Here is a 17,226-nt window from a genome sequence, read left to right as displayed (position 1 = left end):
GTATGAAAGCGATATATGGTAGGTGTCATGGGCCCAACAGTTGTCAGTGCACTTCAATACTGCTATAAAGCAGCAGTGTGGGTCCTGCCTCTTATATACTGCTTTCATACCACTTTCATAGTGCTATATCTCAGAATCCAATTAGATATGATGGCAAATGTTTTTGTAGGATGGCTGAAAATGCCCACTTGGCAATGAAAAGGGTTCTTTGGGTTTTTTTGGCATTAATCTGGGGCACAGATGCTACTGCGGCTGGTAACTCATTAAAAGAAAAATACATAGTTTGTTATTCTGCCTATTTGTTTTGCTAGACCAGAGCATGTTTTGTTCACAAATTCATTTAGCGTCAAACTGCCCTTTGCAGGATTTTAGCTAACCTCAGAACATTAAAGAAAAGACATAGGCCGTAGCTAGACCTAAGGTTTATCCCAGGATCATCCTGGGTTCGTCCCTGCCTGAGCGCTGGATGCCCTGTGTGGCATTTAGATGAACAGGTTTGACCCTGGGACAATCCTGGGATAATCCTTAGGTCTAGCTATGGCCATAATCTCTCTTCCTCTGAACACATCTCACTTTAGTGTGATTAAGAAACAGAACTTCAGCTGGGAACACGTAGACACAAGAAGGATGTAGTGAAGGCCATCAGTTTGGAGGATAAAGTTATCAATGGTTATTAGTTATGATGGCTATGTTACCTCCCATATCAGAAACAACATACCCCTGACTACTAGTGCTGGGGAACACAACTAGCAGGATGTGACTGCTTTAGGGCTTTCTATGGGCATCTGGTTGGTCACTGTGGAAACCGAATGCTAGACCACACAGACATTCAAATAGTGCTCTTCTGACCTGTTTTGTCTGTCCAACTTAGAGAGTTGTAAATGTGGTTATTGTGCATAGGCTGTGCTATTGTTGCACATTCTGTAAAATTTGCTGGTTTCATTACAGATGACAAAATATGATCACTGCACTGTTACTTACGTAACTGTTAGAATTATGGTGTGTGTGTGTGTGTGTGTGTGTGTGTGTGTGTGTGTGGTGTTTTCAACTGTGTGCTCACATCCTGTTCTTGTAGGTGTTGTGTACTTTACACTATGGGTTTTATTGACCCTAATTAACTTTTAACAAGGTTTCACTAACAATCTCATTATTTTTACTTGCACATGGTATTGCAACACCAAATGTTTATTTTTACTTTCTTGGGGTACATTTGACCCCCAAACTGGAATAATATCATAAATCTTGCTATTGAAAAATTTCAAACCTGTATACAATGAGAAAAAGTTTAAATTGCATACTACTAATTAAGGCCAATATAAAAAGAAATGCTTTTTGTTGTAAATTGCAATAGATTCCAGCAATAGTCAGATCTATCACAAAGAATCCAAAGTGTTTGGTTTAAACCTTTTAGTTCAATGGGACTAAACTCTTTTAAACTGCGCAGAGAGATTCAGCTATTGGGTGGTATAAAATTATAATAAATAAATAAATAACTTTTACTGGTTTCTGGATTGGACTGGCTGAGATAGTTACCCTGTTTCAAATGCATATACTTGGTACACCAGTTAATTCCAAAATGTAACATTATTTCAAGTTAAAAGTTGGAGTTTGCACTTGCAAGTTTGCGTAACATCTCCTTAGCATAGGAGGTGTTGTTTTGCCTGCTTTACCTGTACATCATTGGCCTTCATCCTTGTTCCTTCCTTTCCAACAAAGATGTCATCTATGTCAACTAGAACGTATCTATCCAAGGACAACGTAAGCCTCTTTCCAGTCAAGAATGAAACAGCATCTATAAATATGAGCTTGTGCAGCCAAAAGTTCAAATTGTTGCCAAAAAGAACGCGCTGGATCCCATCGTGAAGACCCAAGTCATGAACAATGGTTGCATGGAGAGCAGTTTTAATTACAGGTGGAGGAAGGTTTTCAGGTGCTTTTACTTTTGCAAATATAACAGGTTGGTAGGCTGAATGATTTATGTGGAAAACTGTCCAGTCATTTCCAGGCAAAGGACCTTTATCAAACTTAGATGATTTGGTCAAACGGAGCAGAGAAGAATGAGGATTGATGCAACAGTCTTTGACACCCACATTGCCATGGATATGGAAAGGAAAACCTTTTAACTGAGAAGTCTGCAAAGTATTCTCACTGCTTTTATGGAACCCAATCATTCCTACACCATATTCTCCACAGTATTTATCTAGAAGGCCTCGGTTCCAGGAATCCATATTCACATACTTAAAAATATTTTCATATATTATGAGAACATATTTGCCTCTGTTTTTATCTATAAGCACAGGAAGGTCACCCTTCCCAGAAGCAATCTCTATATGATATTGGAATCTGCTGGATTCTAAAATCATTATTATGTCTTGACCAAGTGCAGAGTACTGGCTTTCCACAAACACCAACACCACAGGATCAGTCCTTAGAGGATCAATGGACTTAACTGCTTTCCATGGTGTTAACTTGTAGGGCAGCAGGACTGGAAGATCTCCACATTCCACCTCTGAAGAAATCTCAGAAAGTTCATTTTCCTGTTTGTAGCCATTGTACAAATAATAGGCTGAAATAACAATGCTCACCATACAAAAAGTGGCCAGCAGTATAACTGTTCGTTGAAAATGTCTATGAAGTTTCACAATAAAAGTCATGTTGTAAGTCATGCCTTAGATGGTTTCCAATAGCAGCAGCATTTAGATTAAAGAGAGCTGTTTCAAAATTTATTCCAGTCCAGTTTAGCAGTTTATGTCACCATTGCAGCACGTATATTTATCCTCAGCACGATTCACAGAAAATATATGCTGGAAGAAGAAGAAGAAGAAGAAGAAAAAATTGTTAGGAGATTTGCACTCAAGTTAAAATATGATAGTACTCCATCCAGCTATTGGCAAACTTTTTGTAAGTGAACTAAACCCCTAAGGGTGAAACACAGACACAACAGTTGAATAAAGTATTGACATGAGAAACAAAATTATAAAAAGAGAATATAAAAGAATGGTTTGTTATATAGAAGGTGGGTGCAAGGCGGGTGAGCATCCAAGATGTACAGAAAAAGGGAGAGAAGTCTCAGGATGCTATAGAAAAGTTTATTATACAAAAGCTTTTGTAAAGTAAACTTTTCTATAGCATCCTGAGATTTATAATAGCAATAATAATAATAATAATAATAAGAAGAAGAAGAAGAAGAAGAAGAAGTAGAAGAAAAAGCATTTCTAGATCACGCTTCAACCCTAACAAAGACCCCCAAGTTGGTTTACAATACAGTCAGAACCAATAAAATCACAGACTAGTGTAAAGCCCATGTCACCATGGGTGCGAGTAGTCCTGCTCCTTTCCCGCTTTTTTGTTCCTCAGCCCCCTCATGACAGAGGAACTCATGAATAATGCAAATGTGGCTCATGCATAGTGAATCCCACCTCTGAAATTTGCATGCAGTGTGGCCCTGCCCTCTCCCTCACACGCTCTGATGGGTACCTCCATCCCCTTCTCCACTGGTGGCAACAGCCAAGCTGAGCAGCTATGCCCAGGGCCCACCTTCACACCACGCTGATTAGCTGAGTAGGGCTGTCCATCATCCTACTAGCAGAGGGGCTGCCCTGCCTGTCTGATGCTGAAGAAATTAATTGCTACTAAAGCTCGAGCTTTGAACATTTTCGAAATTCCATTTTTTTCTGCACATCAACATTGTTCAAGTTTCAGTTTATAACAAAAATGAGCAACATTGGTGTGATAGATCTTGAATAATAAGCCTTACACTATTGCATTCTTATATAAGATTAGGGAGCCAGAGAGTTAAAACTTCAGTATCATAATTAAGAGTCATTGAAAGTTAGATGAATAACTATGTTTTTACTGCCTACCTGAAAACCAACCAGGATGGATCTGGTCTAACCTCTTTCAGGAAGGAATTCCATATCCATTTGAGGACCAACTAAATGATTGCTAATGTGAAGCTAGAGCACTGAACTTGTTTCTGCAAAATCTTCATCAGGAACCAAATTATAAATGAACTTCAGCAATATATGCAAGTACAATAATTATTGCAACCACCACCATGCAGTTCCTCTGTGCTGGTGATGGTATCAACTACTTCAGGTAATCAATATATTTATAGAAATTTTGATCAGTAATTCAAGGACAATTACATTTTTGTTGGAATATTCATACAAAATACTTAGCTCCTACCCTCCAGAGCAGTTTTAGGGGAGGACAGTGGGCTACAGAATAAGAAGGGGAAATCCATGCCACTGAAGAAAGATGTATTTTCATTGGCCCGAGTCACTAATTGGATACAACACATAGCCTCTACCAGTGTGTGGACAGACTGAATTACAAACAGCCTGCTCATCTAGAGATAGTTGTGCCATCACTGAGGCCAGTTTGGAATAGTGATTAGAGTGTTGGACTGGGATTTAGGAGATCCAGATTCTAGTCCCCCTTCAGCCATAACGCTCAGTGAATGGCTTTGGGCCAATCAATGACTCTAAGTCTAACCTACCACACAGGGTTGCTGTGAGGATAAAATGAAGAGGAGGAGGACCATATAAGTTCCCTTGAGTTCCTTGCAAGAGGATAATAAATAAAACCACTGCCACAGAGAAAGATCTATCCACACATAGCCACCATAAAGAGGGTACTCACAGCTCTCATTCTTCCTTCAGATCTTACAAAACAGGTTGTACATAATTTCCAGAGTTCATGGAACCCATTCATTGCAGTTGCGGTGGGGTAATCAATTACATTGCAGTACCAAACATTTTGGGGGCAGCACAAAGCAACAAAGTCAAGTAGAAGGGCATGATTGGTTAAGTAACAACAGTTATATTTTGAGGGATAAAAAATTTAGTGCAGCCTTGCCTTTCTATCCATCAAGCCAAGCCTTCCTCATTATTCAAATTCTTCTTTAAAACCAACCTTCCCTGCATCAGGATCATTAAAATTAGTGAAATATTTGCTCTTACTTTTTGAGTCTGTCATATACAACTAAAATCCAAACATTTGCTACTCTTGTATATTACTATTTAAAACACACACACACACCAACCTATCAGCTTATAAACATTAAGTAGACCCCAATTCTAAAACATTTACTTGAAAACAAAACTAGTGAAACATTTCCTGGGCTGGTGGACATACAATCTAATCTCTTACCCAGGATCAAGAGTTCAAGAACAGTTTGTGGAATGTTCCTTCCTCCCAGAAACTTTAACATGGTTCAGGCTTGCATCGGAAACAAACTTAATCATGGCTAATACATTTAAGTATTTACAATACAGTATTTATTCAGCAGTGTTCTGAAATGCCCTGCAATGAACAATGAACCTGGGTTAGCATTAACCATGGTTGAGTGATGCATATTCTCAGTTAAAGCCTTCACACTGAGAAAGGGGAATTTTGGTGACACAGAGCATGCCATACAACAGTCTGATCTTGCTCTCTTATGGGAACAGGAGTTTTGTGCACCCCATCCCTAAAAGACAAAACTTTTATTACTTTTAATAATCAAACTTTTAGACCAGCTAGGAGATGCTTAATCTCCACTACACAGAATGTTAAGAACTTTACTGTAAGGATAGTGACTAAAAGTTAGGGAAAATGCATTCAGATAAAATTTTTTTAGTCAATTAAAAATATATTGAAATGAATATTAAAAAAAATTAAATAAGAAAGCTACTATAGAACATTCGTGACAAGTAAGAAATACTTCCAAGTTGGTCCTGTGTGCCTACCTTTAGGCTAGTGATGGGGAACGTGTAGCCCTCCAGATGTTGTTGTACTTTAACTCCAATCAGTGCCATCCAACACAGCCAATGAAGGGTCCCACATTCCCTGTCCCTGCTATAGGCTCTGAGACTCCTGGTCTAAGTTTCTAGCACTCATCATTGTAAGATGCAAGTTTGAAAACACAATGGTAATATTTTCTGCTATGTTCTGTCTCCACAACAAACTTTTTAGCCCTAAATTAATACTCATCATAGCTACATACTTTAACTTGTAATTTTGGAAAATAAATGATAAAAGACAGACCACTTGCATATTACTATTATTATTATTATTATTATTATTATTATTTATCATCCTTTTACGCATTATAAACTTAACTATTTATTGTGGGTAGATCACATGATGATGAAGCATTTCATTATAACAGAAGACTTTATGGTTCTCTATCAAACATTTATATCTATTAGTTGTAAGAAACTAAATAGATTTTATCCCCTAACCAAATGCCATTATTTAAAACACTGGCATATAATCTGCCTTTTGACACAATAGACATGTATTATTCAGTTGCAAAATGAAGCACTGGTTTTAAATAAAGCCTAGAATACTACAAAATATCTTCCAAGTAATGGCACGCAGATATTTAAAAACACATTTAACTACATTGTTCATAAAGGCCATGTATAGGCAGACATCACAAAATCTATGAGTAAAAATGCATCTTGACCAATTTAAGGAGAAATTCGGAAATTGATATCTACATTTTTGTAATTAAAGAAACAAGCAAACCAAATAGCAATTTATATTGCATTAATATTTTAATATCAGATATTACTTCTGATATTTTGAAGTATCACTGCCAGGATTCTTGATCATGGCTATGCTGGCTAGGGTTGATGGGAGTTGAAGTCCAACACATCTGAAGGGTACCAGGTTGGGGAAGGCTGATGTGATAGGGAAGACTAGGCAAGATCAGTTAAGACATGACACAACCAAAGCTAAGCACTTTTACATCCTATTGATTTCAGATTATATGCTTAACTTTTCCAGCAAAGATAATGGGACTCAATAGTGCTTAACCTTAGATAGAGTTTCTCCTTGTTTTTATATGACTATACATATGTGTGTGTCTGTGTGTATAAACTTTAATATGTAAAAGTACATGTCGTTAAGTTTCAGACACAGAACAACTAATACTGAGCAAGTATAGATTAATTAGATTTTTTCTGATTATGATAAATCAGAAGGGCAAAGGTATAGAAACATTAATAGATACACATCTGAGGGCATAATATTTCTGTAGTACTTTTCCAGCATAAAAATATTATACAACTATTCATTGTCACCCAGTACATGGAAACCCTTCTAGATCTAGTGTTCAAAAGGGTGCTATGCAAAGACACCCTCCCCCATATCTAGCCCCCAGGCATGAACAGACTGCATTTCTCTCAAGGCTGACACCTCTGAATATTTGTTTGGTAAGAGAGACAGTTGCAGCAGTACTTAAGGGTCTACAACAGAGCCAAACAATTTATCCAAACAAGCACTACACTGTCGACAGCTTTGGCTAAACAAGAAAAAAACTGCCCAATGCAGAGTACACAAGCCAATGGGTAAAATCCAACATAAGTCCTCCTTAAAGTAGGACTCAATTTTAGAATTTAGAATTTTAGAATTTCTGTAAACCGCCCAGAGAGCTCTAGCTATGGGGGCGGTATATAAATGTAATAAATAAAAGTAGACATTGAAATAAATGGGATTTGTCGACTAATTTACTTTCCATTCATTTCTATGGGTCTACTCTAAGTAGGACTTATGTTGGATTTTACCCAGTATCTAAACCCAACAATCTGTCCATTGTGCCACACTTTATAGCTGCTAACTATTTAGCACAATTTGGGCAAGCAGAAATCACCCTTTATTAAATTTCAGGCATGTGCAGCTTGTTGAAGTCTTGGCTTATTCGTAGTCTGAGCTAGGACTTGGTAAAGGCACAGTGATTGATGCAAACCCTAAAGGTTTGCACTGATATATCTTCCTGCAATACAAGGCTAACATTCCTGAAATAGTAGTAACTTAAGATGAGACATTTTATAGTTTGTGATGCTGCACTGGCATAGTAGGATGCTGTGTATACCTCAATGCTATATATTTATATGTTGACTCAGCAAGAATGGCTTTACTCTCACTTAAGTCAATGGAAATAGGAGCCCGATTCTATGCATGCCACTGAACTCATGTCTAGCACTGCAGCCTAGATCAGCCTATACTCACATATTTAATTGAGCTGTGGAAGGAGTGATTAGGGAAGCATCTTTAGACTGCTTTGTTTCTTCTCTATACCTATACCGCCCCATAATCTATTAAGGGGGATTTTTTAAAAAAAGTATGCTGAAAACAGATTTGGAAGTGCCCCCCTCCATTGCTTGACTCAACAACAACAATGTTATTTTCTTTTAAAATTACTGCTCTGCCTTCAATATAAAGTTTTGTTTCCAATGATCCCCAACTAGCATCCAGGAGTTCAATGGGGTTTACTCCCAGGTAGTGGGTACAGGATTTCAATTTAAGAGACTGTACTGTTCTATCCAGTGCTATCATTTCTCCCATAAATTTCTAGCAAATATTTATTTGCTGGAAGATTCATTATGGCTGTTATAAAAAGTTTGAGCTAAAAATATTGGATGAAAAGAAAGAGGACATGCTTTCTTTGCCATCAACTCAGTATAGTTTACATACCCAGTATACATTCCACAGGCTTGAATAGGAATACCAAATCATTTCTCATCTCTGTATTTTACTTCTCAGGTCTTTACCAAAAACAGCAAACAACTTCTCACACATACTTACCTTTTACAAATTGAGAAAACTACCAATACATGAAGTTTTAAGAACTGGCACATGAACGCCTGTGTGTTTTGACAGGTTTAGAGTTTGGTTTTGTTTTAAATTTCATAGCTCAAATACCTGCTACAACATTAGCTTTACAATTACATTTTCCATTTGACTCACACCACCGTGAAGCAGCTTTCCATGTTCCAAAACACTAGAGGGCAACCATGTTTCACAGAAAATCTCCTAAGAATAAGGCTTGCTTGGGTACCACACTACGAAGACAGATGTTAATTGAGCTAATAACATTTTAAAAAATGAAATTACAAGCCCCAAAAAAGAATAAAAATAGAGGAGTGGGTGTTTGTTTGTTTTTGTCTTTGGAAGCCACGTTAAGTCATGCCAAAAACAGAGAAGAGTTAAAAAAGAGACTTGATCCTTAGACAAAGTCATCACCATCAATTCAGGCATAACTCTCCAACCCCACTCCAAAAGTAGCTATTTTACATCCAAGGGCATAACACCCGAGCTTGCTGCAGACTAGGCAAGCACAGAAAAGGTTTCTTAGGGCGCAATCCAGTGCATGTTGAGACAGAAGAAAGTCCTACAACTCCCATCATACCACACAGGCTGGGGAATGCTGGGAGTTGTAGGACTTTCTTCTGTCTCCGCATGTACAGGATTGAGCGCTGAGTATCTCAAGTCGCGCATACGACTAAATCGGCAGGAGCCGGAGAACTTTTATTTTGGGAGGCCGGAGGGGAAATCCGGTCTCAGAAGTTAAGCCTCCCCCCGCTTCGTTTCAAGGGCCAAGGTGCAACCCCGTCCCCTGACCACCACCCGCCCTGCTACCCCGAGGTCGTCATTACCTGCCTCTGCACTCCGGGACCATGGCGCCTTCTCAACTGGGCTGTGACCTTCTGCAGCTTCTCCAGAGGCAGAGACGCGCGCGCGCGCCCGCGTCCGCGCCCACAAAACTTGGGTGCTTCTGGCAAGCCGCCTCGCGCCGGCTCTGTCGCCCTCCTCGCTCTCTCCCCTCGCAACGGGCCAGTCAGGGTCGCTCTGCAAAAGCTTCTCAGTCAGGAGGAGGCAGACGACGACGCTGCTTCTGCTGCGAATAGGCTCCGTCCCCACCCACCAGCAGCACCTTCCCCAGGGAAGACTGGAGACAGGCAAGCTGAGGGCGACTCAAGGAAGAAACCCTGAAGAAGCACCAGCGGCTGCTTTGCCCTCCCTCAAGGGAAAGGAAGAGAAGGGGAGCGGGGGGGGGGGAGAGAGAGAGAGAGAGAGAGAGTCCCAAAGCGGCCCAAGCTAACACACCAGCGCGGAGGAGACGCGCCCGCGACGACGCCCTGCTCTCGGAGCCCGGACGGGATGCTACTGCTGTAGCGGCTCCCGCTTGAGAAGCGGGGAGGAACACCGCCAGCCATCCTGCTTCTCCATTGGTCGGAGGCTTCTCTTCCTTTGGCCAATCAGCGCTTTCAGGGGAGGAGGAGGCGAACGAAACGGGTCGGATCTCTCCCTCGGTTGCTTGTCCCGGGTAACCCTTACCTAGGCAGCAGCGGAGGCTGTTGGCTCTGATGTCAGTGGGGCTGAGAATCCATTCTAACTTTCAATCAGACGGAGCTAGAGCTCTAACGGAGCTGGGCGAGGTGCTGGACGCGAGCTCCAAAAATAGCTCCAGCACCTTGGATAGCTCCTTCAGCAGCCTGACTGGTTCTGACTGAATGGATTCGCAGTCCCACCGAAATCGGAGCCACCAGCCTCCACTGATCTGAAGGTGCCGTATACTGAGTTAGATTCGTCCATCTAGCCCCATATTGTCGACGCTGACTGGCAGCAGCTCTTCAGGGTTTCGGGCAGGAGATTTTCCTGCCCTGCCTGCAGACGTAGGGAATAGAATCTGGGACCTTCCGCAGACCTAGCTGGTGTTGCTGCGCCTGGGAAGTTGTAAGGCCAGTAGTCAATGCAAAGTGGTGGAAACCCCCTCCCCAGCCCCCACATTTTTCAAGCCAGTAGCCAGGAAAGTGCGGGGGGGGGGAAGCCCTTTGGTGAGGTGCAAGAATCCCCTACCCCACTCCAGAACTATTTCCTCGGAAGGAAGTCCCGTTGAGTTCAATGGGGCTTACTGCCAGATATGTGTGAGCTTTTACAGAGAAATCCTATACGCATCTAAGTCCCATTGAATTTCACCGGGCATGCTCTCAGGGCATAGAACTGATGCAGCCTCCTTGGTCTGAGCGAAAGAGCAGCTCTCCGTTGCCTTTAATATTGTGGGTGCTGCATCACTTCCATGGATCTCAGAGGAAATCGCCTCGGTTTTGAAATATTAGCAGCGGGGAGAGAAGAGAAGGAATGGCAACAACCATGACACAAACAAGGGTGCTCCTGAAACGCGGGAAGTGGTACTTAACAGTACTACTAAGGAGAACCTTTTCAGAAATAAGTTCGAGAGATGGGGACAGGCAGTGGAGGCTGATGGATCCGAATATGATGGGGCTGAGAATTCATTCTGGATTTCAGTCAAAAGTCTAAAGGAGCTGTCCAAGGTGCTGGACCCGATCGCCAAACTAGGTTCAGCACCTTGGATAGCTCCTCTAGTTCTTGCTGGTTTTGACTGAAGCCCAGAATGGATTCACACACACACTGAAATCAGAGCCACCAGCCTCCGCAGGGAACAAGAAATTTCTGTACCTACCCAAGGGTTTGATTTATGACAAGCCTCAATGTGTTTTCTGCCCAGTCGCTTTTTTTACTTCTTCCGTAGGAAAGGCAATTTGCCATATGTGTGTTTAACTGGACAAGAATGTTTTGTCAGGCTGCATTAAATCTTGATAATACATTCTGGCATAAAAATGCTGACCCATTCTGAACCCTGGCCAAACCTGGAATTCTTCTGTGTCTAATATAAGTGGTGTTCCAACAAGCATTCTCACACATTTACTGTATGTTTGTGCGGGGAGTGGGATTCTACGTCCTGGGCATGTCTCCAAACACTGATGCACCCACCAACCACCAACCACCCCCAGTGGTTGCACATTCAGGGTGTATGCCCAGGGTGCATTAACACTGCCCATGTCATAGTTGGGGAGCATGGCCAGCAGGAATGGTGGTGTTGGGGATGTGGCCAGTAGATATGATCCTATTTTCTCTGTGAACATGTGAGCAAATTCATTTGAACACACTATAGTTATACATTTATACACTACAGATATACATTTATACAGTACCTTCAGTGTATCTGGTGCTTTACAGACTAACAGCAGCAAAAAGAAAAAGAAAAGCCAGATCTTCTCTCAAAGAGCTTACAATCTAATTTATAATTTAATAATGTAAGAGTGCAGAACCTTAAAACTGGGGGTCAAATCCTGCCCCCAGGGGTTTCCCAGGTAGCCACCCTCCCTTTCCCCCCCGAGTATCAATAATTTGGTGGCTTCCTGGCTTTTGTGCAGTTTTTGCCCCATTCTAAATAGGGCTGTGCAAGATTTGGCCTCAGCTTCGGAAGTCCTTGGCTTTAGTGGCCATTTCACAGAGTAGCCACCATGTCCTGTACAGCCCTTGCATCCAGGGTAGGATCTACACTGCTGCTTTAAAACAGTTTATAACAGTAGTGACAACTGCTGGGTTCCAGGACACACTCCATATACAATTTTCAAACCATTTTCAAAGTGTTATATCCTGCTTAGTGTAGACTGGTAGCACAAAAGAAAAGCCTACAACTCCCAGCATGCCTTGGCAGGGAGGGACAGACTTATCTGGGTCAGGAAGCGATGGGTACTTGTGGCTTCGATGCTGCTGAGCCTGGTGAATCTTCCACCCAGCCACACAAGACCCTTAAAGGCCCAGCATCGGCAAGGAGCAGAGGAAAGCTGGCAGCTCTCAGGGGATGTGGGTGGCCACAGGGCATTTGCAGACCCTCTGGTGTCTTCAAACAGGCTTTATAGAATCATAGAGTTAGAAGGGGCCTACAAGGCCATCGAGTCCAACCCCCTGCTCAATGCAGGAATCAATGTACATGGGGTTCCCTGGTAGTCGCCCTTCCAGAAACTGACCAGGCCTAGACCCACTTAGCTTCATCAAGGTTGCAGCATCCCATGCCATCACACCAGATAGACTCTTTTATTCTGGCAGGCCTTCCCTTTTTAGAATCTCATTGCTGACCATTATACGTTATTTTCATGCTGCATGGTTTTATTGAGTGCTTTATTTTGTTTAAATTGTCTTTAACATTTTTATGCTGCCTATGGTATTGTTTTATTGATTGTTTTATCTCGTTAAAATTGTCTTAACTTTGTATGCCTCCTAGGGTATTCTGTCTGTACACAGGATATATGCTGAATAAATAAATAAATAAGCAAGCAAGGAAGCCCTGGGAATATAACCCTGCATTTTCTTTCTGGTCTTTTCTGAAAATGACACTGGTTCTTCTTAGTTCAAGCTTCTGACCTTAACTCATGTTGACCTCTGTATTATCAACCTTGGACTTCTGCTTGACACTGCTTTATATTTGCCTGCTATCTTGTATGCTTGACCTTGGCTCCATCTCTGACCTCTCTGGAAAATCCTTGTATGCTGGTAAAATCTCTGCTTCACTCTTGGCCTGTTTAATTGACTCCTTCGTTGCAAATATCTGTGAATGTTTGCATAGCAAGGAGCTGAACAGGACAGCAGCACTAGCATTGCTCCAATTTAACTTTCCAGGGACACCCTTGAGTGCCCTCAATGTAGCTCTGAAGCATTGTTGGAAAGTTAAATGGCAGGTGCTAGAAATGGAGGGCTTTGAGTAGGCATTGGTCATGAGTCTTGCTGGAGCACTGGCAAAGTTGCTGGTTGTTGACAACAATCCTGCAGACATGCAACCATAAATAAAAGATGTGTGTGTCATGCACATGAGAAGGACAAGAGCACTTCCACACTATAAAAAAATATTATTATCTTTTTGTCCTAAAGCAGCCTTCCCCAACCTAGTGCCTTCCAGATGCATTGGACTATAACTCCTATCACACCTAGCTATGCTATTATTCCCAGATAGCATGGCTGGGAACAATGAGAGTTGCAGTTCAATACATCCAGGGGGCACCAGGTTGGGGAAAGCTGGTTTAAAAACTTAACATTACACCTGAAATATTAGGCTGGTTTACAAGAGTGCATATTCATTACTCCTAACAAATGGGTTCTAAGGCCAACAAATACACCATAAAAGACTACGTGCAAATCTCTTTTTTGTTTACAGTGATAACACTTGATTTAGATTTAGAAGCATACATGTCATTGAGAGAATGCTTTGTGAAGTATTCATTCTCAATGGGTTGTTAAGAAGCCACCAGGAGAAGAGTATAGGTCAAGATAAATAATCCTGTTATATTAAACATTGTCCTCCCCCCTCCATTTTATTATGCTACACTTCATTTCATATCTGTATTATCTAAAGATTTGTTTTTGTTATGTTTTCTGCAAGCTGTTCCTGAGACCATCTATCCTCCTACACATTTTCCTTATCTTTGAGCCTTTAGATGGAAAATGCATTGGCCGTTTCTCTTCGCTTGCTTTTGTTTCATTTTCAGCACTTCATTTTCAAAAATATTTGTTGTGTTTCTCCCAAGCTGCTTGCAGGCTTCTCGGGCTTTGGGTGATGAATCCTTGGTACCAAAGATGAGTGCCTGCCTTAAGGGCCCAATCCATATTGAGCATCTTACTCACGTCCCACTGAAACACAAGAGACAAATGTGCTTAGTGCAAGTACTTGCTGTAACTCTGTTTCGTCTTGTTAGGATCAGAGGCTCAAACTATTTATATCTTTTTAAGAAGAAGTTATTGAGCTAGCTTTAGACATCAGAGCCTTCAAAATTCCAGTAAGAACTGCTGCTGCTGCTGCTGCTCTCTCTTTCTCTGTGTGTGTGCTTTAAAGATACGCAGGTCTAATTCTGCACAGGCATACACTACACACTAAAAGAACTTCCATACAAACCTGCCCAATCAGTTGAAATTACCTGGGAATAACGAAGAGCATCATCAGATGAACATTTTATCACATGGTCATTACTAGCCACTCACCATTTTTTGCAGTTCCTTTTGACAACGTCATCTGCCTCCCGTGCATCTCCCACCCCTTCTGCCTGTTTTCCCATCACAAAAAAAGTCTGGGTAAATCTGACTTTTTTGGCTGTAGTGAAATGTGCCATTATTTCCTGCTGTGTGCAGCAGTAGCAGTGGGATAAAAACACCCACTGGATGGGCCATGTGGTCATTGTTTACTTCCTCTTTCTTCCCCATGTAAAGAAAGAGGAAGTACTGTGGGACAGAAACTGGGGGGAGGGTAGCGACAGTGGGGAAACATGGTTTTCCCCCATCTGATGATGCCCTAAGCCTAAGTAACTTCAGTCATTGCACATTCCTCCCCTACATTTACCTGTTCTTCTGCAGTGTCCCCTGTGAAATTATTGATTGTAAGCTCCTCAAGGCAATAATCTGTTTTCTTGTAATCTGTACAATAGTCTTCCAAGGCCCTTCTGTCTGTGCCCCATCTTCAGACGCAAGCCTGGTACCTGCAATTGTAGAACTCTCTTCACAGGCATATTCTCTTGGGGCTCCTTCATATAGAGTGTGTGTAGTGCAATCAAGATTGGTTACTCATGGAAGTTTCCAGGTCCTTTTCATGATATTGTCATCCTCCAGTGCCCTTCCCATTGTTTCTGAGGTTTATTCTGCTGAAACGTGTTTATTATGCCCAGTAAACTAGCGGGTTTTTTATTATTCATTTAGAGAAGCTCTTGGAGACATCACTATTAGGTCCTTTTAGGTACTTGGTGAAGTTCAGAGTTTGCACCTGAGCTTTTAAGGATGCCTAAAACCTTTTAAAATGCAATCCTATGCAGTGCAATCCTGTACCTGCTGTGAATTCAGTTGGGCTTCTTCCCAAGTATGCGGATATAGACTTGCAGCCTTAATCTGACTTTTAGCTGCTGTTTATGTTTTTAGGTACTTCAATATTGCTTTCTTACTGTTACATTGGCTTGCATATTTTCAAGCACATTTCTTCAGTAAATATCTGATGGAGTGCACATGATATTTTGTAATTTGATACACCTACACAGGCATGTAAAGTGAAGTTTCAGTATACTCTGAGTTTCAAGAATTATGTACTACTCACACAATTCATTTTATTTATTTGCAACATGTACACACCACTTTATATTTACCCATGAAAGAAAGAGAAACATATCAATATGCTGGAATAAGGATTTTATCTGTAAATAAGCCCAACGTGTTTCGACCTTTTTTATTATTATTATTTTAATTCTCTTTTTCAAGGGGTTATAAAGACATCTGCAGAAATTTCTGTCATGGCCAGCCCAAGACATTTTGCTTCCTGAGGTAGAATAGCAAATGACGCCTCCTTACTCTGGCTCAAGTCACGGTGCATAAGGCCAGTTAACGAAAACTTATTATGTTATAATAAATTTGTGAGTCTTCAAGGTGTCACAAGACACTTTGTGGTTTTTGAACACAAAAGAAGAAGAGGTCCCTATGTTTCTTCACATCTGTTCACCTTTCCCTAGCAAGTGAAAACCCTTCCTGTCAAGAAGGACTTTGCACCCACCAAAGCCGGGCCTCAAGGATCATACAACCAGCAGCTGCTGTTCATAAAGATGTTTCCAGCGCCAAGGACACATTCTAGCAAGTCAAGCCAGGCCACATTACACTCAGATATTTTCTTGCACCTTGTAGTCCAAACATTGCTTTTCACATCACTTTATGTTGCACCAGCTTGGAAGAAGCAACAGGTAAGGAATGCCTCTGGAGTAACAGCAGCCAGTGCACCTACTCTCTCCCTTGCCTGGAGCCTCACTCCCTATAATGGCAAAGTGTAGAAATTGGCTGGGCACCTCTCTCTGCATAATCAAGCACTGGCTGACAATGGTGTTAAGAAATTTTGGATGCTGGCTAATAGTTTTATAGCCCTCTTTATATTTTAAAATGCATCACTTCGCTTCAAATGGCAGGTACACCTTCCACACTGCGCAGCTGCTACATTTGTGATGTACATTTGTGATCTTTTAAAAAGATTCCACATATGTGCAGAGTTTCACATTTTAAGCTCACTTAAGGTGCAAACCTATGCATGTTTAGAAAGAAAAGAATCTTACAACTTTCAGCATGACCCAGCCAGTCACGTAGGCTAGGGGATTCTACTAGCTATAGGAGGTTTTTTTCTGTCTAAACATGCATAGGATTGTGCCTTAAACTCATATCCCTACACTTGCATGACTACAGGATCAAAATAGGTTTTTCTTCTGCAGCCATGATGTCAAACACACTTAGGATAAAGCACCATTTGGTTGTAGGAAAAGATAATATATATTTCAATTATTTAAATATAAATATTTGTCACCATGTAGAGAGTTTTCCCATGGAAAACCTGGCTGGCTCACTGTTGTGATTATATTTGATTGGGACTGAAATGCAGTTACGCATGACGGAATGCAAGACATTCTATATACGTATGTTTAGGGGCGCTAATCATGACTGTACTTATTATAGTCTTTAAATACAGTTAAACAGCCCAGTTATCTTGCTATTCTATTTCTGCAATGCCTTCATCTGTATCCATTTCTCCTGCCTTTCCTCCACTCTTCTTTTTCAGTCTGAAATCCTATTCACATTTAC

At 41.2% G+C, this 17,226-nt stretch overlaps 1 protein-coding gene across 1 annotated transcript in view; it reads right to left on the bottom strand.

Moving 5' to 3' along the window:
• The window catches only part of LOC134404740 (bifunctional heparan sulfate N-deacetylase/N-sulfotransferase 3), a 76,179-nt gene extending 66,687 nt beyond the window's left edge, over positions 1-9,492 (bottom strand). The window contains exons 1-2 of the mRNA XM_063135610.1: positions 9,429-9,492; positions 1,671-2,804 (exon numbers count right to left, since the gene is read on the bottom strand). Of these exons, the coding sequence (XP_062991680.1) occupies positions 1,671-2,666 (996 nt within the window). The 5' untranslated portion in view covers positions 2,667-2,804; positions 9,429-9,492. The remainder of the gene's footprint in view (positions 1-1,670; positions 2,805-9,428) is intronic.
• Between the last annotated feature and the right edge of the window lie 7,734 nt (positions 9,493-17,226).

Source organism: Elgaria multicarinata, chromosome 10 (genome assembly GCF_023053635.1).
Source record: "Elgaria multicarinata webbii isolate HBS135686 ecotype San Diego chromosome 10, rElgMul1.1.pri, whole genome shotgun sequence".
Lineage (NCBI taxonomy): Eukaryota > Metazoa > Chordata > Lepidosauria > Squamata > Anguidae > Elgaria > Elgaria multicarinata.
The sequence above is the reverse complement of the archived record's forward strand: the minus strand, read 5'-3'. Positions and strand labels throughout refer to the sequence as shown.